Source organism: Phanerochaete carnosa (assembly GCF_000300595.1).
Source record: "Phanerochaete carnosa HHB-10118-sp unplaced genomic scaffold PHACAscaffold_11, whole genome shotgun sequence".
Lineage (NCBI taxonomy): Eukaryota > Fungi > Basidiomycota > Agaricomycetes > Polyporales > Phanerochaetaceae > Phanerochaete > Phanerochaete carnosa.
The window spans coordinates 274758-301648 of NW_006767638.1; the positions used below are offsets into that span (position 1 = coordinate 274758).

At 52.8% G+C, this 26891-nt stretch overlaps 11 protein-coding genes across 11 annotated transcripts; 5 read left to right on the forward strand and 6 right to left on the reverse strand.

The window, feature by feature from the left end:
* The first annotated feature begins 294 nt into the window (after window positions 1-294).
* Window positions 295-2596, forward strand: PHACADRAFT_263714 (uncharacterized protein). The gene is made up of 6 exons (XM_007400633.1): window positions 295-497; window positions 548-766; window positions 817-952; window positions 1004-1890; window positions 1942-2164; window positions 2214-2596. The coding sequence occupies exons 1-6, from the start codon at window positions 370-372 to the stop codon at window positions 2523-2525; spliced, it is 1905 nt and encodes a 634-aa protein (XP_007400695.1). The 5' UTR covers window positions 295-369; the 3' UTR covers window positions 2526-2596.
* Window positions 2597-2769: 173 nt separating this feature from the next.
* PHACADRAFT_263716 (uncharacterized protein) lies at window positions 2770-5287 on the forward strand. Its single transcript, XM_007400634.1, has 9 exons — window positions 2770-2883; window positions 2941-3061; window positions 3115-3283; window positions 3335-3397; window positions 3457-3493; window positions 3543-3734; window positions 3783-4286; window positions 4345-4862; window positions 4922-5287. The coding sequence occupies exons 1-7, from the start codon at window positions 2803-2805 to the stop codon at window positions 3888-3890; spliced, it is 771 nt and encodes a 256-aa protein (XP_007400696.1). The 5' UTR covers window positions 2770-2802; the 3' UTR covers window positions 3891-4286; window positions 4345-4862; window positions 4922-5287.
* A 987-nt stretch (window positions 5288-6274) lies between these two features.
* Window positions 6275-7025, reverse strand: PHACADRAFT_200369 (uncharacterized protein; the record flags this gene model as incomplete). Its single annotated transcript, XM_007400635.1, has 2 exons — window positions 6275-6950; window positions 7006-7025. 2 exons carry the CDS (start codon window positions 7023-7025, stop codon window positions 6275-6277), a joined length of 696 nt encoding a protein of 231 aa, XP_007400697.1.
* Window positions 7026-7472: 447 nt separating this feature from the next.
* Window positions 7473-11757, forward strand: PHACADRAFT_104509 (uncharacterized protein; the record flags this gene model as incomplete). The annotated part of the gene is made up of 18 exons (XM_007400636.1): window positions 7473-7605; window positions 7761-7832; window positions 7885-7961; window positions 8074-8184; window positions 8240-8398; window positions 8445-8543; window positions 8599-8696; window positions 8752-8912; window positions 8966-9208; window positions 9260-9712; window positions 9775-9981; window positions 10040-10191; window positions 10252-10368; window positions 10419-10548; window positions 10608-10774; window positions 10820-11000; window positions 11058-11324; window positions 11378-11757. 18 exons carry the CDS (start codon window positions 7473-7475, stop codon window positions 11755-11757), a joined length of 3207 nt encoding a protein of 1068 aa, XP_007400698.1.
* Window positions 11758-11894: 137 nt separating this feature from the next.
* PHACADRAFT_104356 (uncharacterized protein) lies at window positions 11895-14537 on the reverse strand (the record flags this gene model as incomplete). Its single annotated transcript, XM_007400637.1, has 10 exons — window positions 11895-12224; window positions 12275-12556; window positions 12611-12769; window positions 12827-13066; window positions 13117-13585; window positions 13636-13654; window positions 13705-13800; window positions 13855-13937; window positions 14039-14141; window positions 14252-14537. 10 exons carry the CDS (start codon window positions 14535-14537, stop codon window positions 11895-11897), a joined length of 2067 nt encoding a protein of 688 aa, XP_007400699.1.
* Window positions 14538-14848: 311 nt separating this feature from the next.
* PHACADRAFT_166109 (uncharacterized protein) lies at window positions 14849-15499 on the reverse strand (the record flags this gene model as incomplete). Its single annotated transcript, XM_007400638.1, has 6 exons — window positions 14849-14883; window positions 14941-14961; window positions 15014-15071; window positions 15095-15174; window positions 15237-15301; window positions 15396-15499. The coding sequence occupies 6 exons, from the start codon at window positions 15497-15499 to the stop codon at window positions 14849-14851; spliced, it is 363 nt and encodes a 120-aa protein (XP_007400700.1).
* Window positions 15500-16702: 1203 nt separating this feature from the next.
* On the forward strand, window positions 16703-17406 carry PHACADRAFT_188014 (uncharacterized protein; the record flags this gene model as incomplete). Its single annotated transcript, XM_007400639.1, has 4 exons — window positions 16703-16811; window positions 16903-16961; window positions 16990-17080; window positions 17138-17406. 4 exons carry the CDS (start codon window positions 16703-16705, stop codon window positions 17404-17406), a joined length of 528 nt encoding a protein of 175 aa, XP_007400701.1.
* Window positions 17407-17603: 197 nt separating this feature from the next.
* Window positions 17604-20570, reverse strand: PHACADRAFT_263721 (uncharacterized protein). The gene is made up of 14 exons (XM_007400640.1): window positions 20543-20570; window positions 20417-20489; window positions 20263-20351; window positions 20099-20210; window positions 19912-20045; window positions 19824-19857; window positions 19510-19776; window positions 19349-19457; window positions 19253-19293; window positions 18792-19204; window positions 18597-18737; window positions 18335-18543; window positions 17865-18282; window positions 17604-17809 (listed from the first exon to the last, which is right to left on the reverse strand). Exons 1-13 carry the CDS (start codon window positions 20563-20565, stop codon window positions 17894-17896), a joined length of 2034 nt encoding a protein of 677 aa, XP_007400702.1. The 5' UTR covers window positions 20566-20570; the 3' UTR covers window positions 17604-17809; window positions 17865-17893.
* A 280-nt stretch (window positions 20571-20850) lies between these two features.
* On the reverse strand, window positions 20851-23186 carry PHACADRAFT_200373 (uncharacterized protein; the record flags this gene model as incomplete). Its single annotated transcript, XM_007400641.1, has 7 exons — window positions 20851-20886; window positions 20941-21183; window positions 21276-21532; window positions 21588-21714; window positions 21765-22057; window positions 22111-22626; window positions 22679-23186. The coding sequence occupies 7 exons, from the start codon at window positions 23184-23186 to the stop codon at window positions 20851-20853; spliced, it is 1980 nt and encodes a 659-aa protein (XP_007400703.1).
* A 139-nt stretch (window positions 23187-23325) lies between these two features.
* Window positions 23326-23871, reverse strand: PHACADRAFT_200374 (uncharacterized protein; the record flags this gene model as incomplete). Its single annotated transcript, XM_007400642.1, has 1 exon — window positions 23326-23871. The coding sequence occupies one exon, from the start codon at window positions 23869-23871 to the stop codon at window positions 23326-23328; it is 546 nt and encodes a 181-aa protein (XP_007400704.1).
* A 535-nt stretch (window positions 23872-24406) lies between these two features.
* On the forward strand, window positions 24407-26731 carry PHACADRAFT_263724 (uncharacterized protein). Its single transcript, XM_007400643.1, has 5 exons — window positions 24407-24612; window positions 24663-25151; window positions 25206-25312; window positions 25373-25496; window positions 25546-26731. The coding sequence occupies exons 1-5, from the start codon at window positions 24555-24557 to the stop codon at window positions 26559-26561; spliced, it is 1794 nt and encodes a 597-aa protein (XP_007400705.1). The 5' UTR covers window positions 24407-24554; the 3' UTR covers window positions 26562-26731.
* Window positions 26732-26891: the final 160 nt, after the last annotated feature.

Sequence of the window (26891 nt, forward strand, 5' to 3'; positions counted from 1 at the left end):
CTCCTAGTCCGGATGGCCTACAGCCCAATTCACGACCTCCCGGCCTCTGGAAAGACGCGTTTGACCGACTACTCGCGATGGAGGCTTGCGATCACAGAGGATGGTCGGCATACGTGGCATTACCTTAGGACGGACGAGGAGTACGAACAATGGCCGCAGACGACACTAGACAAATACTGGCTTGGCCTCCCCACTGTACGCTCCATTATACGACCCTTCTTCCTGACACTCATCCGCTTGTTGCGCTGGTAGGACTTACCTGCGCTTCCTCCAGCAAAAAGCGCCTTGGAGGCCGCACGGAATGGCTACACATTCTATAAGCATCTACAAGCAGACGATGGACACTGGCCAGGAGAGTATGGTGGACCCATGTTCTTGCTCCCCGGCCTTGTTATTGGATCTTACGTGACCGGCATGCCCTTCAAGCAGGAAGAACGTCTGGAGATGATTCGCTACCTACTGAATAGGGCAAATCCAGAGGATGGGGGCTGGGGAATGTACGTCTGCGGTCTCAACCATGCGACACCTGGCCGCTAATGCTGCTAAGTCATGTCGAAGGGCACTCCACGGTGTTCGGAACAGCGCTGAATTACTGCGTTATGCGTATCCTCGGAGCTCCTGCCGACCATCCTGCACTAGTGAAAGCGCGTGCCACCCTACATGAGCTCGGAGGTGCGACAGGTGCCCCGGCGTGGGGCAAGTTTTGGCTTTCGGTCCTGAACGTGTATGAATGGGAAGGAAATAATCCCATAACACCTGAATTATGGTGGGTGAAGGTGTGGCAATATCTCTGCAAATCGCTGAACCCTTGAGTAGGGTCTTCCCGGACTGGCTCCCGTTCCATCCCCACAAATGGTGGATTCACACCCGCACTGTCTATATACCTATGGCGTACCTTTATGGCATGCGTTACAAGATGGAAGAGAATGATCTCATCATGGCTCTTCGAGAGGTAAGCACACATATCCAACTACTTTGCATCGCTTTCGAACGCGTCTTGTAGGAGCTCTATCCTACCAATTATTACCAAATCGACTGGTCAGCACAGCGCAATAACATCGCCGAGGCGGACCTCTATATGCCTCACAGTACTCTTCTGAATTCGATGTACCTCATCCTCAGCGCATACGAACAATGCGTAATTCCGCCTGTTCGTCGCGCTGCCCTTGACAAGTGCTATCAGCTCATCGTCCGCGAAGACGAGAACACTGGCTACCAGACACTCGGTCCTGTTTCAAAAATGATGAACCTCATCGTTCGCGCACTTGTCGATGGACCCGAAAGTGAAGCGTATAAAAAGCACATGGCAGGACGAGACGACTTTATGTGGGTTTGCGCCGACGGCATGATGATGACGGGCACGAACGGGAGCCAGCTGTGGGACATCGCGTTCATTACACAAGCCCTTGTTGAGACCGGACTCGCCGAGGAGCCTGAGAACCGCGATAGCCTGGTCAGGGCCCTCCAGTGGCTCGACATGGCGCAGATCAAAGACAATCCGCGGCATTTTACTGTATCGTACCGCCATCCTACCAAAGGCGCTTGGCCATTCTCGACGCGGACGCAGGGCTACACCGTTAGCGACTGCACGGGGGAGGGCCTCAAGGCCGTGCTCTACATTCAGAACCATGTTGAGGATGCACCGAAACTCGTCTCGGAACGGCGCATGCAGGATACCGTCGACATCCTCCTGGGCATGCAGAACGCGGACGGCGGCTTTGCGAGCTACGAGCTCATTCGTGGGCCTGGTTGGCTCGAGTGGTTGAACCCGGCGGAAGTCTTTGGTGACATCATGATCGAGCATAGTTATCCAGAGTGTACAACTTCTGTGATCACCGCGTTATCCATCTTCCGTCGTCACTATCCCGACTACCGCAAAGATGACATTGAGTGAGTAGACATTTCTCTGCTTGTTGGCGTCTCGTTGATAAATCTTTTCAGTCGAGTGACGGTCGGCGCGGTCAGATTCCTGCATGCGGCGCAGAGGCCTGAGGGTGGATGGTTCGGCTCGTGGGGCATCTGCTTCACATATGCGACCCAGTTTGCTCTTGAGAGCCTGTCGCTCGTTGGAGAGACGTATGAGACAAGTGCATACGCACGACGGGCATGCGAGTTCCTTATTAGCAAACAGCGCGCGGATGGCGGATGGGGCGAGAGCTACAAAGTGTGTTATCCTCTCTTGTGCTAGGCTGTAGTACTGATTTTATACATAGTCCTGCGAGCTCGGCAAATGGGTCGATCACGAAGACACCCAGGTCGTACAGACCTCATGGGCAACAATGGCACTCATGTACGCCCGATACCCGTACGCTGAGCCCATAGAGCGCGCCGTAAGGCTCGTCATGTCACGACAGCGGACAGATGGCTCCTGGGCCCAGGAAGCGATTGAGGGAGTGTTCAACAAGAATGTCGCGATTGCCTACCCGAACTTCAAGTTCTCGTTTACGATCTGGATGCTTGGCCGCACGCACAGGTATCTCAAGGAGCTCAAAAGCAAGGCTAACGGCAATGCTCAAACACATTAGACTTGTTGAGAATGCCTTAGAGTGTAGTACCTATCCGTAGCCTACCTAGTTTGTTGCGTAATGACTAATCCTTTTTGTACGTGTTCGCGTGCGGGAATAGAGCCTAGAATGGTGCAGCGGGCAGACACACCCGATAGTTACACGTGTAACTTTGAAAGCGATCGTGAGGCGCGACAGTACTTGTACGCGTGCTGATGATGGCCGCCACGACATTCATCTCCCCCTCTGACCTTTGCTACCATCTCCTTCCGCTCCTCGACACCTCGTGGCTAGATCCATGTCTTCTACGTTCGCCGACCGTCCTCTCAAGATCCTAGTGCTATTCGACGTTGACGGGACACTTTCGCTTGCTCGCCAAGTACGTCTGAAATGTACATCGCACATGGTGGTCTGATTACGACACGTATATCGCCAGGCTGCTTCGCCAGAGACGATGCAGCTCCTCCGTGAGCTCCGGAAGAAGGCCGTCATCGGCGTTGTGGGTGGCTCAGACTTCGTCAAGGTATCTGAACAGCTCTCTGTCGGAGGTGCCAACGGTGCGTTTCTCTTTTCAGTCACGAAGATCATGGTGCTCAAATTACTACTGAAGTGACTGAGGAGTTCGACTACACGTTTGCCGAGAACGGCTTAACCGCTTTCAAGCTTGGCAAACAGCTTGAGCAGGAGTCATTCATCAGTTGGATCGGCGAGGAGAAGTACAAGAAGCTTGCGAACTTCATCCTGCATTACATCGCAGACCTTGACATTCCTATCAAGCGGTGTGTTCCCAGCAATCTACGAGTATTGTTCCGTGTATCTGATTTAAGCAGGGGTACTTTCATCGAGTTCCGCAACGGTATGATCAATGTTAGCCCGCTGGGCCGCAACGCGACGTATGCCATCCTCCACTATCGCGGTAGAAGTACCTTATTTGACACTGGGTATAACATAGTATTCAAGAGCGCAATGAATTCGAAGAGTACGACAAGGTATACCCAGCATCTTCTCCTTCGTGCTTGCATATCTCATCGATTTCAGAAAACTGGCATCCGTGCTGAGTTCGTGCGCGTACTGAGGGAGAAGTTCCCCGACTACGGCCTTACATTCAGCATTGGCGGGAAGATTTCGTTTGATGTCTTCCCGAACGGCTGGGATAAGACTTACTGTCTGCGTCATGTTGCAGATGAGGGCTTCTCAGAGATTCACTTCTTCGGTGACAAGACATACCCGGTACATCGGGCATATCTTCTTCTGAATTGATAACTGATCGATATGCAGGGTGGCAACGACTATGAGATCTTCTCGGACTCTCGTACAATCGGCCACTCAGTAAAAGACCCACAGGACACCATGCGGCTTCTCAAAGAGCTCTTCTTCACCTCCTAAATTAATTAGAGTCTCTATGACAGAATAAGGAATATAGGATCAAGCATTAATGTTATGTCCGCAATACATATTTCCAAGCTTACATATAGAACCAGAAAAATCTACACACGTCCGCGCCATCTACGCCAAAGCACAGCGCTGACACCGCCCCCAAATGCGAGCGCGGCGACGCACACAGAGAAAGCGGTCTGCCAGCATTGTGGACCGTGGCATACCTGCTCTTCTTCTGGTGCTGTCCTACCCGGCATGGGTTCTGCTAACGCAGACGACTGTCGATCAGCTAGGAAGGCGTACAGGTACGAGAATGCTGTTGTCCCGACAAACGGTGCATATGAGATGATACCGAAGTTGCGGCCAAGGTTCGCATGACCATAAATTGCGCTGAGAATACCAGGGCTAGAAGAAACTTGTCAGGCATTGTCTGAGCGTACGGACGCAGTAAACATGGACGCACAGAATTGTAAAAGTTATTCCGTAGGAGATTCCGACGCCAACGCTGAGCACACTCATGCCCGCTCCCTGAGAGCGTACAACCGGCGTATTGCTCGCAAGAAACGAGACGAAGGAAAGCAGCAGGAGCGCGCAAGCGCACAGCAAGAATGCCATCCTAGACACAAAATGCCTGCGGGGGAACGCATAGTATACCCCGCTCTTGAAACTACCGCCGGTGAACGGTGCGTCGTCTGCATCGTCGACGCCTCCCAGTTTGTACCGCGAGCTGCTGGGCGACGGGCCTTCACTACCTGCAGTAGAGTCGGTTGTCGGCCGCGGGTACGAGACAGGCACAGGAGCGATGAAGTCTGCGAGCGGACCGATGACTAGCCGCGAGACCATGTTTGTGAACGAGAGAAGCTGCACTTGAGTTGTTATTGACGACCCAGCCACTTTCTGGATCAGGGATGTGAAGGAGGATACGCTTGGTGCGCCAAGGGACAAGAAGATCGACGAAAGATTGGCGATAACCATCTCAGACTGCGTGGATGAGAGCAACGGTTATGGATCAGCCAAAATTTAGAGAACGGAGCACGTACACAGCCGACTACAATTGCTATGATCGTCATCAAAGCCCAAAAGTGCGGGTCGCGCAAGAGATCCAGCGTAGTGCCATGTTGCGGAGGAGATACCTCGTAGTGCTCCACAGGGAATATGTCCAATTGGACCGAAGCAGCTTTCTTAGGCGATGCGGCCTCTGGTAGCGAGGGAGAAGGGAGCTCTGGGAGTAAAGGAGACGTCTCAGACGACGAAGCGGAAGCTTCTAGCCGAGAGGTTGTTTCAAGTGACATTCTGCGATGGTATGGAACAGCATCCTCTTGGGTTTCCCCTGAAGCCAGGGATGCTGTAGACGATAATCCTGGCAGAACGAGGGCACCAAAGAGATGGACTATGCCCGTCACGACTGATAGCAGCGTCAAAAAACTTGCGACATTCAGCGTGCCGGCTGTGGTGAATGTGCGGTCAGCTATGACTGATAGCAGTAGTGGTGAGCATCCAAAGAGAGCCATGCTCGTCCCAGATGCAACACCAATGTAATGCGGGAAGGTCTGGGTGGCAGAGAAGACGAATGAGAAGTATCTGCTTTTCGGATGAAGTTAGGTAGTGGCCAGAGCCGAAAGCGCACGCACGAAAATACTGTCCCCATCCCGACTAGCCCAAAGTACACCACCATTCGTCTGAACACGTCCGTCGTATCGGCTTCCCTTGGTGGTATATCCGCGATCTCATATGCGAATAGACCAAACCCAAACGAGAAGCATAGGCCTGCGATGAGAGAGCAGGTGCGGGCACCGCGAGTGTCGAGGACCTTGCCTACCAGAGCTGCGATCGGGTATTGTCCAACCATGCCCCTAGAAGCCAATGAGTAGTCAGACTTTAGAAAACTGGCTTTGTACTTACGCGAGCGCAATGGTGGTGAGCTGAGGCTGTGTGAAGTGGTGATGTTCCACGAGGGCTGGCGAGAAGAGAGGATAACTGTAGAGACCTCCTGCCCATAATCTGCGGATAGCCTCGTTAAGTTGTACGCTCAACGTATGAATATAAGCATAAGCGACTCACGCATTTGCTGCTATCGCAAGGCAGCGCAAGCTTTTCTTACCCCAAGTCAGGTTCGACATAGTGGCGAGCAGACAGGAGATGGTTCTTGTTCACGTGAACGAGGGATGGTAGCCTGAGCAGTGAGCTAGCATGGCCGAGACAACCGAAATTAAGTATAATAGTTTTGACGCTCACACTCATCCCGCTCAAGGTATGCGTATAGCTCATCGCGGTGAATGTCGGCCGCATGGCAGCGAACTCGAGAATGCGGTTATTCCCAATATTCAACGGATAGATATTATGAAAGTAGAGAGCAATAGTAAGAGTGGCGAGCGACAGGCTGTAGGATTAGTCTACGCAGATTCAACAGGCTCCGGCTGCTGAACAAGAATCTGTTCCTTGCTGGCAGTAGCAAGCTCTTGCTCAAGAATTTTTCCTCCGAGAGCTTCGACCTGTCCCTTGGGTGTCTGGAGCTTCGCATTCTCCATTGCAGCCTTGACAGTATCCGAGACTTTCTTTCCAACACCTACAGGTGCCCGCTCCCACCTCACGACCCGTATACCCACACCCGCCAACGCATGCTTCTCCAGGTATCGCACCCACCGCTCGACGACCTCGGGGTCGGTGTCCCAGGCCTTGATGACTCGCTTGTGCGTCTTACGGGAAAAATTCTCCTGCGCTTTCTTGTGCACGAATGGACCCTTGAGGACCGTCCACAGGCTGCGTTGGATAGGTAGCGGCACAGGCTTCGATATTGGAATCGCCAGAGCCGCGGCAGCGTGTGCGACGAAGTGAGTAAAAAGTTGAAGGAGGGAAATGTGGTAGGAACGAAGATGGATGGTTGCCGCTGGGATACCATGGGTGCGTGGGTGGTAGTTGGGCTCATGCAACGACCGGCCGTGTTCAATGGAGGTAGCATACTCCTCTTCCGAGATTTCCACCTCACCATTATCGCCCAAGACTGAGAAAGTAGAGCTCTCCGGAGCCGCTTCGGAAGCATATTTTCTTTTAACACTAGAGGTCACAGTGCTGGCGACGCGAGATATAAGCTCGATCCTGTGCTCTGGAAGGCCGGCAGACGTACGAAGTGCTCGCCGTTCTCATCCCAGTTTCGAAGTGAACAGCTCGGCGAGTACCCGCCAAAGAGGCTGTCACACGCGGTGCCCATCTTCTTGCCATTTTTGAACACGTCCGAGAGAACATGCTGGAGACGATTGCACTAGGTGAGCTCGAGAGCAGGCGGGTCGTGGCAGGGCGAACACAGGCCGATAGGCGCCTGAATAGTGCCCGCTGCCAAGAACGCCCGCGTCTGAGTTTACGCGCCTCATTTCTTGCCTCTGCACGCGTCTTGTCCTCCACCCACAACGTTGCTCTCAACGGCCCTTCCTAGTATTTCCTCTCTCTGCCTCGGTGTGACGCGCCAAAATGGCGACAAAAGAGAACCTCCCACTAAGACCCTCTGAAGCAATTACAGAACCCCCGGCGAAACGTCGAAAGCTCTCTCTATCACCACATGATGTTGACCACGACGCGCCGATATCTTCCCCCGCGATGACCCAGCCTCCCTCGACACAAACCCAAAGTCAAAATCAGAAGAAAGGACTATCTCAGAATGCAAGCCAGCCTCAGTCGTCTTTCGCTGATGTCTTGGCACGTCTGAAGGAGACTTCGGCGGAGAGTCGCGGTGCGTGTCTTGGCTGGCTGGCCAACTATTTCTTATCCGACGCGTTATATATAATCTTTCGTTCCTCTCCTTTTCCCAATGTTAACGAGTGCTTCCTTCTTGACCTGCGCCACGTCATACTGCTGGTGTACTCATTGTGGCTTGCTTACCAATAGAGGCCGAGGGAGGTGCGGACCAGTGGGCGCGCCCGAGATTGCCACGGATTGATCCCAAGAAAGATGCTATCGGTGTGTATGGCCATCTTTCTGTAGTATACACGTTTCTTCATTTTTTGTACAGTTTTCCAGCAGATTGACATTGAGGATTCAACGGAGTATGGTGGGGGTCCCACCCTGCGGATGTTCGGCGTCACACAAGTGAGTTCTATCCCGCTCAGTTTTTTGTTCTTTCTACCGTTTTGATTGTCTTAGTCCTACGAAAACTGTTCTTGGAATCTTGTCATGGGTGGTGGGCTAACAATATCCATAGGCGGGGAATTCTGTCCTTGCGCATGTTACCGACTTTCACCCCTATTTCTATGTTGCGGCTCCGCGCGGTTTCTTGACAGACGATATTGGAGCATTTCGCTCATATCTGAATGTACGTAATCTTGGTCTGTCGTCAAGTTCGTGGTTCGTTAAGTGTCATCTCACAGAATCACGCATCTGGTGGATCAGTTCGAGATGTCTCCTTAGTCTACAGGCGATCTCTTTGGGGTTATCGAGGAGATGAAAAAGTGCCCTTCATCCGCATTGAAGTGTCCGACCAGCGCAGCCTTCCGAAAACCAGAGATAAGTGGCTCTTCAATTCATTTGTCCTTTGCGAAACTTATCATCATATGATGTATACGCATCTTCGAGCGTGGCGAATGCCACTTCAATAACCTGTTCAAGACAGATAGCGTTTCTACATACGAGTCCAATATTGCCTATGTGCTGCGGTTTATGATCGATGCGAAGGTTCGTGTAAACAGTAACAGTACAGATGGCAAAATGGTGCTGATACTTCCTGCAGATTGTAGGTATGAACTGGGTGGAACTACCAGCAGGAGGCTATACCATTATGCAGGAGAAGGACAAAAAGTCGCACTGTCAGCTGGAAGTTTCTGTCAAGTCAGTATCTCCGCCACTATTCGTTCCGGCATCATTTCTCATTGATCTGCTATAGATGGGATAAGATTGTTTCGCACCAGGCCGACGGCCCATACTCGCACACTGCTCCGCTGCGGATTCTGAGCTTTGATATTGAGTGCGCGGGCCGTAAGGGTATTTTCCCGGAGCCGCAGGTCGATCCAGTCATTCAGATTGCTAGCATGGTCACCAGACAAGGTACCTTCTTGCCTTTTCTATGCATGCGTGGCTGTCTCACCGCATCTCAACAGGCGAAACTCACCCGTTCATTCGAAACGTCTTCACTCTTTCCACCTGTTCACACATTGTTGGCTCGCAGGTGCTTTCCTTCGATTCGGAAGTCGACATGCTCAATGCGTGGCGAGACTTTGTCAACGAGATTGACCCTGATGTTATCATTGGGTATAACATCGCAAACTTCGACCTGCCGTACTTGATTGACAGAGCCATCGCAGTCAAGGCGAAGGACTTTCCGATGCTGGGACGGATGATTGGTTGGTTTATGCTGCTCTCATTTGAAATCTGTCAGCTAATCAATGTCTTAGAGGTGAAGGCGCAGACGAAGGAGACCCATTTCTCATCCAAGGCCTTCGGTCAGCGGGACTCGAAGGAAACGGCTCTCGACGGCCGTCTGCAGATCGATATCCTGCAATATATGCAGCGTGAGCATAAACTGCGGTCATACACTCTCAACTCCGTCTGCGCACAGTTCCTCGGCGAGCAGAAGGAGGATGTACATCACTCGGTCATTACTGAGCTCCAAAACGGTGGCCCCGAGAGTAGACGGCGTCTCGCAGTCTACTGTCTGAAAGACGCCTACTTGCCTCAACGCCTCATGGACAAGCTGATGTGCTTTATTAACTACATTGAGATGGCGCGTGTGACTGGTGTCCCGTTCAACTACCTGCTCTCCCGAGGACAGTCGATCAAAGTACTTTCGCAACTATTCCGAAAAGCCAATGAGGAAGAATACGTGGTGCCCGCCCTTAGAGGCGAAGGTGAGCTTTTTTTTGGTTACCTTCTTCACCGCGGGTTGGCTGATACAATCGTTTGTAATCAGGGACTGATGAGCAGTACGAGGGCGCTACGGTCATTGAGCCACACAAAGGTTACTACAAGGCCCCCATTGCCACCCTAGACTTCGCCTCCCTGTACCCCTCGATTATGATGGCCCACAACCTCTGCTACACTACTCTCCTCGACAAAGGAACCATCGATAGGCTGGGCCTGGAGAAGGATGTGGACTACATCCAGACGCCCAACAATGGTCCGTTGCTCAATTCTGGGAGCTGCTGGTCAGAGTCGCTGACGGAGTGCGCTGGCAGATTTCTTCGCCACAGCGAAGCGACGCAAGGGTCTCCTTCCGATTATTCTTGAGGATCTAATCTCTACACGTAAGCGTGCTAAGGCCGACCTCAAGAAAGAGACGGACCCCTTCAAGCGGGCTGTCCTGGACGGTAGACAGCTGGCTTTGAAGGTGAGCAACGCTCCTCGCCGCCCGAAAACTGGGGATGTTCTCATCTTGCTACTGTGACAGATCAGTGCTAACTCTGTGTATGGCTTCACTGGAGCGACCATCGGCAAACTGCCATGCCTTCCAATCTCGTCTAGTACAACAGCTTTCGGTCGACAAATGATTGAGAAGACGAAGCAGGTTCGTTCGGTTCATTAGTAGCGTGCTAGTCATACTCAAATTGCTTGTAGGAGGTCGAGGCAGAGTATTGCATCGCTAACGGGCACGCGCATGACGCGGAGGTCATATATGGTGACACAGATTCTGTGATGGTCAAATTTGGACCGACAGACCTGGAGACGGTCATGCAGCTCGGTGCGTGTGCATTAGCCCGCCTGCTTATGTAGATACTAACAAGTGTCGTTCTCATATGATAGGAGCGCAAGCTGCGGAGTTTGTCACGCAGAAGTTCATTAAGCCAATCAAGCTCGAATTCGAGAAAGTATACTTCCCGTACTTGCTCATCAGCAAGAAGCGGTACGCTGGCTTGTACTGGACACGACCGGATAAGTACGACAAAATGGATACCAAAGGCATCGAGGCGCGTGTAACCGCTTGCTTGGAGAGATCTCGGCTCACATTGTCATTTTAGACTGTCCGGCGAGATAACTGTCGATTGGTTTCCACTGTCATCTCGACCTGTCTCAATAAGATGCTGATCGACCGAGATGTTGATGGCGCGATTGAGTACACTAAGCAAATCATTTCTGATTTGCTCCAGAACAAGGTCGACATGTCGCAGCTGGTGATTACAAAGGCTTTAGCCAAAGCAGGTATGTAATGAGATCGGTACAAGGGGAAATTTCAATCTCATCCGTTGCCACACCCAGACTATGCCGGAAAGCAGGCCCATGTCGAACTAGCCGAGCGGATGAAGCAACGCGACGCAGGTTCCGCGCCGAACGTGGGGGACCGAGTCGCATATGTCATCATCAAAGGCGCGAAGGGCGCGGCGGCCTACGAGAAGTCTGAAGATCCTATCTTTGTCTTGGAGAATAACATGCCTATCGACACGAAGTACTACCTCGAGAACCAGCTCTCGAACCCGCTTATGCGTATTTTCGAGCCCATCCTTGGCGAGAAAGCCAGCTCTTTGCGTGAGTAACCATCCCCGCTCCAGCAGAAGCCTCGTACTAAGGCAGAGTTCTAGTTTCTGGCGATCACACGCGGACGATTCAGATTGCCACACCAACAGTGGGCGGCCTCATGAAGTTCGCCGTTAAGACGGTGACTTGCATGGGTTGCAAGACACAGTTGAAACCTAGCAACAGTGTGTCGAACGGCGCGGTGTGCAACAACTGCCGCCCTCGTATCAACGAGTTTTACCAGAAACAGGTGACGAACGTGTCCGATCTACAGGTCCGATTCTCGCGCCTCTGGACACAGTGCCAGCGGTGCCAGGGATCGCTTCATCAGGATGTCCTGTGCACGAGCAAGGACTGCCCAATATTCTACATGCGCAAGAAGGCGCAAAAGGATGTCGAGGATGCCTCCGCGGTACTTGAACGATTCGACAATGAGATGTGGTAATGTATACTGTTGCATACGGACGCTCTGGGCGCATGTAATTCTTAGATTTCATAGCAATTCATGCATAGCATTGATAGCACCTACGTACGGTTCGACGAACTATTTGACACTGGTTATACGGCTGGCTGTTAGACTCTTCAGGGTGATGGTAAGATAGTAACCTGTGTTGCACTCTCTACGTCAGAACCAGCTTTCTCATCATTCTTTTCACTGCCCAGCTGCTCTACCAAGCCTTCTGCCGGACTCGGCAAACTAGTGACAGATGCCTCTGTTGAGAAAATGTGTGAGGCAACCAGCCATAGCGTGCGACGACCTTGCCAAAGGGGTAGCAGCGTGATGATTAAGCCAGCAGCCCAGGCCCACGCGAACGTCCAGACGACCCAAAGACGGAAAAAAGGCCTGCTGAAGACGTATCGCGTCCCGTACAAGGGCATGGGGAGGAGTATAACAAAGGCAAGCGTCACGGCCTACAGAAATGTCAAGATCGAATTGTGCTTGCAAAAGCTGCGAAGCTCACGATTGATGAGAACGCAGCAACCAAGGTCGCCCTCTTCATCTTGGCGTTGGTGGCTTCGTCCATCCTCGGGTCTTCGACTTTGCTCTGCTGGACGAGCTGCGTCTTCGTCATACCCGCCACATCACTGTCGTCGACGGCAACGATGTTCTCGAACTTCTCCCACTTGAAGTCTTGCGCGCCGAAAATGTAGGTGAGCATGGGACTGTAAACCATAGAAGAGAATAACGCCGTCGCATTACCGACGACAAGAGGCAAGGGTTCGCCTAAGGTGTCGATGGTGGTCTGTACCGATAGATAAATTGCATATTATTTTTCGACATGTGCGAACGGACATACCACATGATACCAGTGGCGTGTGGAACCGATCCAACACCCTAGACCTGTGGCTGTTCCAAGCAGAGGAGCTACAACAACTGCGACAGTGTTTTGCTTCCTCCATAAGAGAGTGCAAGCAATTGGGAACAGCGCGGGTCCGGTGATAATACCAATCGTCGTCTGGAGACACGGCCACGATGTAAGTTATGGAATGTTCTATGCAAAGCGATCACGTACTATAATGAAATTCACGCCAATAGCAGTGTGCGACAATCCCGTAGCAATGCATGCGCATATGGTCGCCCAACCGATGACGACGAAATGGCTGAGTTTTAGGAGCCGTCTGCCCGTGGCTTGTGGGTTAATGTAACCACGGTAAATGTCATAGGTCACGACTGAAGCGATGCAGACGAGGTCGGAAGAGAAAGCTGACGTGACCGCCATGAAGATCATGAGCAGCACCAGGACGGCACCGCCCTGCTCAAACACTGAGTGATGCATGGGATCGAAGTATACACAAGACTCACCTTGCCAAGGAGCGCCTGGGCAGCGTAGGGCAGAACCAGCCCCTTATTGATCTCGTCCGCCGTCATCATCCTCGGGAACGTCGGCCATACAGCGTTCGTCTGCAACACACGACCTACGAGACCGAATGTGGTAGCGAGACAGAAGGGGATTGCGAACCAACAGAGACCGCCAAGGAGGTACCCGCTCAGGGTGTCTGCCGGGTTAGCGGCGATGGCTTTCTGGAATAGCTGCACGTCAACCGTGGCGGCCCAGCCGGTGACGAATATAACAATGCCAAGCACCAGACTTTGGATGGAGTGAAACGTGAGGTATGAGCCTTCGGGGCTGCCTGGAGCCGGTGATGATTGGGCGGCGGATGTCAGGAGCGAGTACATCCTGTCCGGACTTCCTATGAGAGGACTTGTCGCATACGCGGAGAAGAGTGCGACAAGGATTATGACGTAGATGAAGACTGTGTGCATGTAATCCCTATTGAGACGGTATGAGGATCCGCTTTGACTTAACGCAGGATGCCTTACACGAGGAAAGTCGCCTTGACTGAATGGTGTCAGCAATGGCGCCTTCGATAACCAGGAGTAGTCACTCACTTCCACCAGTTGCTGTATAAATCACAACGCCTATGGGAAGCAAGAAGCAACTCGCCACCGGACTCATGCCAGTGATTGAAGAGAAAACAGCGGAACCTCAGGAAAACGGTTAGTCTATCACCGACGGACGTGTGCCAATGTAAAACCTACCTCCGACAAGGAGACCGACACAATTGAACAATTGCACCAGGGAAGAGTAGAAAATTTGAATGCAATGGCCGGGAACTCCGTATCTAACTGAAGGAGGGTGTGTTAGACTTCAATCAAACAGAGCGCGAACACCACGAACTCTTCGTCACTGAAGCTAAATCAGAAAGGCTTATCTAGTCTCAACGATAGGTACGTACGCTCGAGAAATGTATGTGCGCTAGGAGCTTTGCGCTTCAGTTCGATGGCTGCCACAGAGAACATCAATATCTGCACGCAAGCACCCGCGCCTGCGAGAAGCTAAACCTGAGAATATATTTATACAGTTGCATTGCACACACCATCTGTGGCAGCTTGGGTCAGCAAGCGACAAGGCGATTCGTATAAACATAGAACTCACAGAAGTATGCTCCGGATACACCGTAGCTGAAAGTCCAAGTGCAGCTAGTCAATAGCGTCCCTGCAACAGTCCAGGAGGATACAACAGCGCTAGCGATGAGTCCTGTGTTCATGCTGCGCTTGGCGGTCATGAACATCTCAGATCCCTGCACTTCGTTCTTAAACCGAGCCAGCATCCGGACAGTGTACCACATCGCTGCTGCAAAGAGTACGCCGAAACCGACGCAGATGCCATACCCGGCGCCTTGAGGAAGAGCGGGGCGAACAGTAGACGGTTCTGAAGACATGGGGCGTTCAGTGCAGGTTTCCGCAGCACGAAGTAAACGCTATCTACCTTAAAAACTGCAGCTATCCAGATAGCCAGATATCATACGTAGATAAGCCGCTGTGTCTTGTGAGATTCCGACGGGACGCAGTTTTGGCACGCGCTAAAGCTCCCGGCGGTTGGAGAAGCTGATGCCTTGGGACCTCATGACCAACCCAGGAGTGGAGTTTACGAAGCCGCGTATCAATACGTACGGCTCAAAGACATATATACTCCGATATCTGCTCAACACCAGTAGTCGTGGCACATACGATCGATACAGACAGTCGATATCTAGCAAATCGCACATCCCCCGGAAAAGTCGGCGTCTAGTCATAACAGTCAGTATTCCGGTGTAGCCTGTGAAAAGCAAGTAATAAACCCACCATCAAAGCAGTCACCGCAACCTGGAAAAGAGTGTGAGAGGCTGAAAGACGGCGAGGGTATATCTTGACTGACCATTTCCGTTACTGATGCAAACGCCGCGGCCATCCTCGAAGAAGTCCAAACCATTGATCTTGTTGGCTTTAGTATCAGCACACCAAGAAGGCCTTGAGCATCTGCTCGTGTCTGTGCCTCGTTAGGTGTGTTTCCGACCATACTGGCATAGTAGATGCAGCCTAAAGCATGGTATGTGTGAATGAGTGAGCGCATTTTGAAAGAAAGAAAGAAAAGAACATACAATTCCCATGGCATGCAGTGTTATATGCCACAGTGTTGATGACACCGCTGTCAGAGTTTGAGTAACTGAGAATAACTGAAGTACGGCAACGGACAACGTGAGAGCGGAGACGAAACGTACTGGCAGACGTTGCTAGTACCCGCCCAAGCAGCGGATCACGTCGCGTCGTTGTTCAGAAGAGCCTTACAGTCTGAAAGCGTGGCATCCGCCCTAGTTCCGCAGTGGACACCAATACCAGCAAGAGTGAGTTGAGCAGAGGTCATTGTGAAGTATCAATGGTTGAGTACTTTGTTACAGGTGTCAGAGGTTTAGATTCTGTGGAACAAGGAGAGCTTGCAGAAGCCTTTTTATACCGTAGGCCATCCGCTGAAACGAGCCAGGGAATGCTTGCACCGCCTGGATGATTAAACACGAGCCGCAGAGTCCTGAAATTCCGCAAACGACTTGCAGGTGCTCCCCACACGTCACTACAGGAAATGCTCGTCAGTAGCAAAGTGTTCTCGACAATATGCTGTACCAACCCGACACACTACGATCCGATGTGCCAGTCCTGCATGTCCTGCCAGTCCTGCATGTCCGACGGAGTTCGGATCGTGAAGCATCAGCTCTGCATGAATGCACGATATAGCATGCAAGTAGCAGATGACATATACAAGCAGAGGCAGAAGTCGCCTGCCGGGTCATGAAACAATATGCATCTGCCAATCTCTAGGTGGTGGAGCTGGCCGTTGGAAACCTTGTTGCCAACCTGCAGCGACAAAATACAAGCCATGCTGTCGTCAGTCGTTTGCACTACGTCGCATAGGCGCTACCATCTAATGGTCCAGCTGAAAAGTTGTATTAGCTGCCTGAAATTTCCATCGTGACGCTGGGATGGGGGACGCGAGAAAGGTGGTGGTTGGCGTCACGTGAAGACAAAAAACGATGTGGTGCTTAGTCAGCAACTTTGTGGCGCCTAGATCGACCTCTGCGCTGCGATGTTTGCGCTTGCTTCGTCGCAGGCGTCGTGCTACTCTCTGATGAAACATGGTGAGAGACTCCGCTTACCAGTGCAGACTATTCTCCGTTTAGTTGTATCGCTGGGGCAGTCATGGCCGACAGGTTCAGATAATTATGGCCAACATCAAGCCGAGACTGTCCTTCATGATCACAGTTGGCTGAAGCCAGCCTGTAAGGCTTGGCAGTGTTGAAGATTTTGCGGATGATGAAATAGCATCAACTGCGTTTGCCGGTGTTATTGCGACGAGGGCGACTCCACCACGGCGGAGGGTACCGGATAGCCTCCTACACCGTGACGGCTGCGGCCTGTGCCGCGGACTCCAAGTGGATGAGCAGAGAGTGACTTGTTCATCTTACGCACCAGTGCTTAAGCCATAGGCGTATATAAGTGCCAATTATCTTCTGGTGATTACTACCACAGCTACACCTTTGGTTTCTCTTACCATCTGACTCTCCTCGACCACACCATGCACTTTTCTACCATCTTCTCTGTCACTATTCTCGCCGCTCTCCCATTTGCCATTGCAGGCATGAGGATTTTTGAGCGTGACATTACTGATTCACAGGTCTACTGTGGTATGCAATCCCTGCTCGCTAATCCAGTTCGCGCGACTCAACTCATAACCACGCAGGCACTACTGCGGATGCAACGCTCTCTGATTGTCAGGCCCTAGTCAATCCCAGCACATGAAACTCTGCTTGGGCTGCCGGCTCAAACGTCTGCCAGTACGTGCTGCATTGCACTTATCCTGAGAGGATCCCAAATTTACCATCACTTTCCTACAGCTACATGAATGGCTTGAATTTCGACGAACCTGCTTACAATGTGGCTTGTCACGGAAACTGTAAGCTGAGCTTTCAGCATCAATGGAGAGTTGGAGCTTGATGTCTAAGACTATCAGGCTGCGCCTACTACATCAGCGGCTCCAACACCAATCCGAATTTCGATGAAGATTTGATCAGATCCAGGGCTGCGAGCCTCCTTGGCTGTGGTGACACCCAGAAAAACACGATCAACGGTCTGCAAGTAACTCCAATAGACGGCTCCGGAGTCTGTCTCAGTAACGGTAACGGCTGTGGCGATCGCTTCGATGGTGCGTCCGCCAGTGTGACACTTCCTGCTCACTCTCACACTGTCTTGCTATGCTTTCCGGACGATGACTTCGAGTAGTGAGAACCTTCTTCTCGAGACCTGTGTATTCGCAACCCCCTATGTACTTGACGTGATTCGCAAAGATCCTCTATATATGTCCGTACACGAGCCTTGCTCATACTATCCACTCAGCTCGTTGTAAGTTGTTGCTACATACAAGATTGGGGATTGAGGCACGACATTAGCTGAAGGGCGTTGCGTTTGGATATGGGCTCGTGAACTGCAGAAATGGAGGAGAGGCTGAGGTAAAGACTGCAGCTGGTTTCTGAGTGCGTGTGTGATGATAATGGGTACGAAGTCTGATCTGCGTTCCAAGTTATGGAACTTAGGGACGAACGATGGTTATGCGTTTGGTGGTGGCAAGGCTCAGCCCGTAGAGTGACGGACGGGTCGACGACATAAGTGTGAGATGTATGATGATCTAGCTCCACAGAGCAGTATGAGGGAAGGAAATATAACGCGTCGTAAGCACTTACATTCCAAAGAACGAATAACCCATGTAAGTTTACGCAGGACATCCTCCACACAATCCAGGTATGCAGCCCCAACAGCTCGCAACGCCGATACCCCAGGTCCTAAAAACAAGCGAAATGACGCTGACAACACCCTCTCCCAGAACAAAGCCGCTTGCGATGATAATTAGTCGGATGCCACCTTTCTCCTTGCCGCCCATGCGCTTGTAGTACCAGTACTCGGCCACGCCGCCGATAAGACGCGCAATTGAGAACGAGGGCGTGTTGAGGAAACCAACGGCGAACGCGATGCCGGACGGGATCCATTTCACATAATACAACTCTTTGCGTGCGGCGTAGGTCTTGAAGGCTGCGACGATGCCAAAAATAAGGCCGAAGAGAATCATATACGCCCCGCTCTTCTCGGGCAATTTGCCATCACCTGTGAATGAAGGTGAGTGGCTAGCGTGCTTACGCGTATTAATGATTCTTACGCAGAAGACGGGCCAGACTTAGCCAGACATATGCGGTTGGTGCCGGGAAAGAGGGGCCAGGGATTTGGTACGCCTTCGTGTAGAGCGAATAGGCCGTCGATGTGACCAGAATGGAGAGCGTTGAGCCAATTAACTGTCCGTAGAACTGAGCCCGTGGAGACGCGTGAAGCAGGTGTCCCGTCTTTAGATCTTGCATGAGATCGCCCGCCCTTGCATAAGGTTATGTCAAGGGTGCGCATGTGTCGCTTAACTATGCACTTACTGTTGGGCGCCTGCCTCGGCAACACCGCCAGCAATGATATTGGCAACGACGTTCCCCGGTTGGATCCAAGCAAACAAGAGCTGGCTGATCTTGCCCAGTCCACTCACAGGGTTGAGGTCTGTCTCTCCAAGTGCACGTACGCTGGGAAAATACTGCGTCAAACAAATTTTAGGGTAGTCGATATCAAGCGCTTACCCAAGGACACTCAGTAGTGCACCAACAACATAGCCAATGACGGTAGCCCAAGGCGTAATGCCCTCGTGCCCGAAGACTGCCCATACCAGTATTGTTCCGAAGGTGACACTACCACCGAGACCCCACCATACCCACTTCATGGGGACGAGTCGATCCTCAGTCTCGAACTCCTTGTCCCCAGAGTCTTGGGTATCGTTGGACAGCCTGTAGTAGAGAGCTGACGGCAGTAGCTTCTCTACTATGACCTCGTAGATGACGGGCAGTAGCGAGACAAGGCTGTCCGCGCACATAATCGCGAGCGACACCCAGAGAATCCAGCCGCGTGCACCTGTCGTCATGTCGCCTACAGGTCCGGGGGCCCAGCCGGCGCGCTTAGAGATGGGAGACAGGATGCCCCAGCCAACGAGCATACCCTATGCACGAGGTCAGTAATGAGGCTAGAATTGTGACAGCCAGCGTACCAGACTCATACTGAGTGTCGTGGGGAAACCCATAATGATACCTATCGCGGACTCGTCAGACAGCACATGATGACCCAAAACCAGACTGCAATCTACCTTGACCGACATATGACAAGCTAGGCGTAAACGTCCAGAGCCACTCCTGAGCAAGGTATCTTCCAAAAAGTGGGATCGAGAACACAACAGGGAAGAAGTATGCCAGGAGCTGCCGAGAATAAGTTAAGCGAAAGAGAAAGGTGACACGGGTTCGCACATACAGTCATGGTTCCAGAAGCTGCAAAGCTCCAGATCAACGCAGACCACCCCTCCGGTTGGGCGGTGATGGCTTCAGCTTCTTCAAGTAAACCACCTTCCTCGGCAACATCTGGACTTGTGGGCGGTTCCCGAGCGTCGTCGTCGTGCTCAAGCTCCCTGTAACCTCGGCGCCGGGAAACTGTGGTGTCAGGTGGGGGCAGGTCGTGCAGGACAGAGATAAGCTGTGCCGTCGCAGTTCCGGATGGGAACGCTAGTTGTTCTTCGATAATCTATGGGAACATCAGCTACCGACAGGGTTCAAGGAATCTGTGCTTACCACTCGTTTGCGGAGCGGCGGTGATAGAAAGACACTACGGGCAATGAGATGAGTCATGGTGCATGAACCGGAGGTGTTGTCCGCTCACCCAAAGAACGCGACAGCGAGTGACCACGCTATGGCCGACCACCAGGATAAGTGAATCGCGGGTACACCGTCGCGGGCTTCGTCTAGTAGGCCAAGGGCCGGCAGTATACCGACGAATCCTGCAGCGAGGGGCATCTGCACACTCACAGTGTCAGTATGCGAACGAGGTTTTCGCCAATTGCACGTACAGTACCAGTTGCAGCAGCAGTAGTCTGAATCACGATGTTCTCTTGCGCAGTAATCGGTTTGGGGAAGAACTTGGACATGAGGAAGCCTATCAAGGCAGACTGTAGCGACATTCTGCAGCACATGATATCAATGGATATGGGCGATTGACACACGAAAGACGCACATGCTAATCCATCCCGTCTGTAACCCAAAGTAGAGGTTCGTGAAGCACAGCAGACAGCCAATGAGCAGGCCGAGGGAGACCGCTTTAAACTATGGGTAGGACTAGCTATCAATGAGCTATTTCATGACACGCATGCGTGGCAGACGGCACGTACAGTGAACTCAGCGGACGGAATGCCGCGCAGGTCAACGGAAGACACGGACGGTCGACGCTGGCGCGTGTAGTTACTGCGTCCTCACCATTAGATTGACATCTATATAACATGAGCAAGAGTGCATACCTTATCCACCGCCGCAAGGCCATCGTACGCGCAGGAGATGATGGTCGAGGCCAGGTTTGTACATGGACAAAATGTCGAACTCTGTACTTTAGCGCCACCGCATTACTTCAGCACATGCTCGCGAGCGCCGCGAAACGAAAGTGCAGAGGGTCAAAAGTATTGTTCTCAATTGTATCGTAGACATTTAGTTCATAATATAGTATTCTATTCACAAAAGAACAACAAGAGAGATTTGATAGCCAAGAGAAATAGTTAAGAAATAGGATAACACAAAAGAAACAACAGCCGTGAAGTCCATCGACGCGAAGCTATGCTGCGGGGGTAGCATCGGGATCGCGGTATACCTTGCAAAAACGCATCAGGACGACACCAGGGAGGTGCTTTGAATGCAGACGTACTTTCAGGTCCCATAGGTTGCCGACCTTCTTGTCCGCCTCGTCATCGGGAATAATCGTATCCTCGCTGTCGCCGTTCTCCAGCTTGAGACCACGCTCGTTGGCAAGGTGCAATAGACAGATGAAACAGAAGCTTGTGCTGATGTCCTCCAGCTTTTCCTTCGGATATGATTGCTGCAGGCCCGAGATGACGTTCTCGAATCCCCTTGGCTCCGCCGGGTCTGTCGCTGGCCTGTCGTCTGTGTCCTGAGCATCGAACTCCTCAGTCGCGATTCTCACACAGCGTATAGAGAATCATACCATAGCATCATCATCGTCGTCCTGCTTCTCTGGCACACAATGTCCAGATTCTTCCAGATATTATCTTTCAGCTTCCTGACGTCTACCCGCTTGGCACGTTTGGCGTAGTTAACAGTCTCCGGCCGCACGCGTCTCTTAAACGGTGCTGTGGCCAGCAAGTCTTGTTCACCAGGTTCAGGCATGGCAGTAATGATGTCGCCGCCGTCACCGTCAAAGGCATCATCAAAGCCTGGCGCATCATCATACTCGTCGTGGAAGAACTGCGTGTTGAACGGGATGGCACCGCCATCTTGCGCTACAGACAACAGTATGAGTACAGGTATTTGAGACCAGCGACGGTGTACACTCACTTGCATCCAGATCGTCAGAACCTGAGCGACCGGCTGCCTGATCAGCAGCCGCTTGTGCCCAGAAGTTCTCGTCGACCTCGCCTTCGGGGCGGTCATCCAACCGCCCACGCTGTCCGCGCGTACGAAGCTGCGCGAAATTAACATCATTCCGCGACCATCATGCTCAGAGAAACCTACCGAGAACTTGGGCTTGAGGAAGAGCGTCACGAGCTGCTTGCTCGAGAAATGCATATCGTCGGGGAGCGTATTGTTAAACCGCTTCTCGTCCTTCTCTTTGTCTTTGCCCTTGCGACCCCTCTTCTTCTTGGCAAGCGACGGCCCGGGCAGCGTCAGAGCGGCACCTCTTGACGGGGGTGCGAAGAGCTTCTTCGCGATTTCCTTGACGTTCTCGGCGGACTCTTCGGTGAAGTTAATCTTCAGCGCCTCTTTCTTCTCGCGCTGCTTCTTCGGGGCGGCTTCAGCGGCGTCCGCTGGGCACATGCGTCAGCAGCAGCAACTAATCATTTATGCATTGAAAACTTACGCCTCCGGACGACCTTGCGCAGCTTCCAGTGTTCGGGGCCGGCCCAGTTTTTGAGCGCACCCTTGTCAAAGTAATCGTACATCATGCCACCTTCCTCGTTGTCAGTCATCGCCATAACGAGGTCGCGTTCGTTGGGCGCCCTGCGTGGGTCGAATGGCACGAATGCCCCGTCGGCACCATATTCTCTCGCCTCATCGGCCAAACCATGCTCAGAGCCACCAACGCTGGGGCTCGGCGGAGCTTCGTGCATGTAGTCGTCGTTGACGGCCTGGTCGCCCACAAAGAAGTCCTCAACGGGCGCGGGGCCTCCCATGTCCATCGGAGCCTCGTTGAAGTCGTCGTTGAAACCCGCTGGCTCGTCGCCGTCGCCGTCGTCATCCTGCTCCAAAGCGTGGTCGTTGCGGAAGAGTGTGGTGGAGTCGTCGAGAGCCCAGGAGTCTTTTGAGAAGGAAAAGTCATGGAGCGAATGGCATATTGCCTTCTCTTCGAGGTCGCTCCAATTCGGCAGGAATTGCTCTGTCAGAGACTGTCAGATCAGATTGAGACGTTTATCAGCCATGACACTCACGTCGAAGATTTGACAAGTCAACCTCAGAAGGTGGCTCTTCCATCTCAAGCTCCTCCTCGTCATCTTTGCCAACAGAGTCACTGGCGTCAAAGACGACCCGCAGGCTGCCATCTGAACCGACGCCAAGAGCAAGGTGGTTCATGAGCAGACCTTGGGCGCCGCCCTCGTCGAAATCGGCACAGGTTTTCCTAAACAGAGGATCTACATGGAATTCAAGGTCGAGCTTCTTGTTCCGCAGCTGGGAGATGTCCTTGGCAAGAGTCGATGCCGGACGGTGGGTCTTGCGCTTCTTCGCCTGAACTCCCTCTCCACCCTCTCCATCCTCATTCTCGTCGTCGTCGTCATCGGCACCGATACGACCTTCGTTCGCCAGGTTGCTGAGAAGCTTCCCGGTCTCTGTGCCAACGCTATCTACGCGGCTGGTCCAAATCTTGACGCAACCATCTAGTGTGCAGGAAGCTCGCTGGAAGTTGATCGAGTTATCGGTGTTGTTGCGCAATAGGGACATGTCGTGAAAGTAATCAATGAGAGCAAAGTTCCAGGAGTTTGCTGCATTAATTTTCTGCAACGGTAAGCTTTAGTATGGCAACGAGAGCAAAAATGCCAGTCTCTGGCGACATGTTAGGCCAGCTCCAGCAGAATACGTATCATGGCAGTGAATCGGCAAGATTCTTAGCCGTGAAGCATGGTTTCGCAGCAGCAACTCCTTCTGTGGAGGAGGCAACGACCAAAGCGAGCAAGCCGTCGAGACTGGAGAGGTAGGGACGTACGTTGTCTGTAGCCATCTTCATCCACTCTTCAAAATTCGAGTTCATGACATCGAGGGGAACATCAATCGCAGGAGCCTCTGCGACAGACAGGAGCTGCTGCGTCTGCCTGGCGTGAGCGGCGGCCCTAGTGTCCTCGGTAGATGGTCCTGCCTCATTGTCATCGAGGGGAATTACTGGGCGGGCGCTCTTTCTGCGTCGCCGTTTCTCTGCGGCGTCGTCGTTGATGTTAACAGATTTGAGGGGCGCCCTACCAGACTCGGACGTGAAGCTGCCGTCGAAAACCTCGCTAACACGCTTCCGCGAGGTGCGCTGGGGCTTGGGTGTGGGCTCTTCGTCATTTTCTGTGTCGCCTTGGCTGTCTGAGTCGACGTCGACGGGGACGGCGTCGGCAGGGCGGGAACGTGCGGAGCGATGAGGCGGCATGTGGTCGTCGTGAAAGGGAGACCCGAACAGCGCGTCTACGCGCTCGGACGCGTCGCACGTGATGGGAAGGCCATGCGAGCCGCCACACGGCCGCTATCTCGACCCAATTTCTCGTCTATTTCGTCAGGTCCCTCACGTCGGCTTCTGTGCTCTGCTCATCATTTCTCGGGAGCGCTGACGACTCATTCTTCAGCACCGCCCGCTGACCAATCCTACCCCAACTACTGTCTTCATCAGCTCCGACGTACACGAGTCACCATCACCGAGTCATCGTCATCGCTTTCCCGGATCCGTGCTGCGCGGTGTATACTCATAAAGACCCCCCACCAGTAACTGTAACGTTAACTCACTCGTAACCTATACCCGACATCCACCATAGATCAGATTATACCCTACTACTGTATTCTCAAGCAGAAATCGCAATGGCACGCTACGAACAATATCATGTATTCTCTATTCCGCAACACCTACTCGATACCCTCGTCCCGCGAATCATTGGAAACTTGCCCTCAGCGATCCCCACGTCCGCAGAAGAACACTCACGTCCAACCTCCCCTTCTCCCACCGCACCCTCTGCGCCTGCTGGAGCTCGTGCATGCAACATCTGCTTGGGCGTGATCTTTGCAGATGTGGACGAACAGCGAATACATTTCCGCTCTGATTGGCATCGATATAATGTGAAGATGCGCATGTCAAGCGGAGATACTGTCTCAGAAACACAGTTTGCGCAGCTAGCGGACGGTACGTCCAGTTTTGGATCGTTCTGCCATTTCGCTTACCCTTTTGCGCAGGCCTGGAGGACTCTCTCTCCGGCTCTGCGTCGTCTTCCGAGGACACCGACCAGTCTGATGATGACGCTGTCTCTGCACTGGTGCGGAAAGCCAAACGTTTAAACACCATCCGCGCAGGTGGGGACGAAGACGACGACACCGCCAACCGCAATGTCCCAAATACGCCTGTAGCATGGTTCCATGCACCTCCAGCCACCCAACTCGGCGTGTACAAAGTCATTTTCCCTTCCAGTCTCATCTCGTATCGAGGGGAAGATACCGGACAGCGCTATCTTGAGGAGCTGAGGCATATGCAGAAGGGCGGAGGCGAGGAAGGCAGGAAGTGGGCCTTATTTATGGTCGCGAGCGGTCACTTTGCTGGCGCCATTGTACGCGTATCGAGGCCGGAAGGTGAGGAGGAGGATGGCGGGTTAACGAAGAAGGGTAAACCAAAGAAGCCAAAGCTTGATACGGAAGTCCTAAAGCACAAAACTTTCCATCGCTATACTAGTAAGTTTCTCTTGATCGCCTCACGGGGTCTCTAATCTTGACACTTTCGCGAAGCTCGTAGGAAGCAAGGAGGCTCGCAAAGCGCAAACGATAACTCAAAGAGCAAGGCAGTCAGCGCGGGTGCCATGCTTCGACGATATGGCGAACAAGCTTTGCGAGATGTAAATTTTGTTTTGCTCGACTTCTTATCGTCCTTTCTCTAACGTCGCCTTCCCGTGCAGGATATCCGCAGTCTACTAACAGACTGGGCGGATGAGCTTTATGACTGTGAGCGTATCTTCATCCGCGCAAGCGTGTCAAACCGTCGGATCTTCCTCGATTATGAGGGTGCGGTCCTCGAGAAAGGTGTGCCATAAGATTGCCAGGTGTATGTACAATGCTGATACAAAGACAGGTGACGACCGATTGCGGACGTTCCCCTTCCCAACACGGCGACCAACTCAATCGGAGCTGGTCCGTTGCCTGCAAGAGCTCACGCGTGCCAAGACTTCTCATCTGACAGAAGATGCTCTCCGTGAGCAGGACGAAGCCTACCTTGCCTCACTTCCCAAGCCCAAACCCGTTCCCGCACCAACACCAGCGCAACCACAGCGCAAGCCTGAGAAGCCCAAACTCAGCCCGGAGGAGCTTGCGCAGCTCGAAGCACAACGCGAACTCGAAGACAGATGGTCAAGGGTATTCGAGATGATAGCAAAGGGGCGTCTCGACGCGCTCAAGTCGTTCCTGGCACGCGGCGGAGACGCCCTGGGCCCCAGTGGCGTGAACGCTCAGGCGCCGGAAGATATCGATGACGCCTCCAAGGGGGAGACGTTACTGGTGTACGCGGTGCGCAAAGGCCAGGAAGACATCGTGCGCTGGCTGCTCGAGGATGCCCGCGCAGACCCGACGATCGACGCTTACCGCAGCGTCAATGCGCCCGTGGCAGACAGCTTTGAAGATGACGACGAAGCATCGCGCCGTATTGCAGGCGGCAGCCGACGGACGGCATACGATTTCGCGCGGACGAAGGGCGTGCGGAATGTCTTCCGACGCTGTGCAGCGGAGCACGCTGACTGGTGGGACTGGCTTGGGACGGGTGAAGGCGGCGCGCGGGTGCCCAGTGTGCTGAGTAAGGAGATGGAGGAGGAGCGGGAGGAAAAGAAGAAGGTGCGCAGAAAGGGGCTCAAGGAGAAGATCAAGGAGCGGGAAGCGGTGCAGAAAGAGAAGGAGCCTGCCGTGATCGAGCCGCCGAAGCCAGAAGCCCGGAAAACTCCTAAGGAGTCTGTGGATGGACCCAGAAAGTTGGGCGGCCCATCGAGTGCCGGTGAGAGCGTGATGGGACTGACGCCTGAGATGAGGGCCAAAGTGGAGCGGGAGAGGCGAGCGAGAGCGGCAGAGGCACGTATGAAAACGTTGGGTGGTGGACGCTAGGCTCTGGCAGTCTTTATACAAACACAATTTTGCTATGCTCTTATCAAGCGCATTTCTTTGATAAATGCACTCTAGTAAAGTTCAACGAGACTTCACAAGTTCAGCTAACTTCCGTCTCGTGATATTTAAATTGGCTCCCACTGCACGAAACCACATCGCTTATACATAGCACAGTATTAATCTCAAGTCCAACATTGTTCCAATAGATTCATAGCGTCAGAGTGACAGTTGGGAACTGGGCATATCAGAGCACGATGACCGTGACTCACAGGCAGAAATTATTGAGTGTGGCGCCACAAAGCTACTGACTAAGGAGTCTAAGCGCGGTAG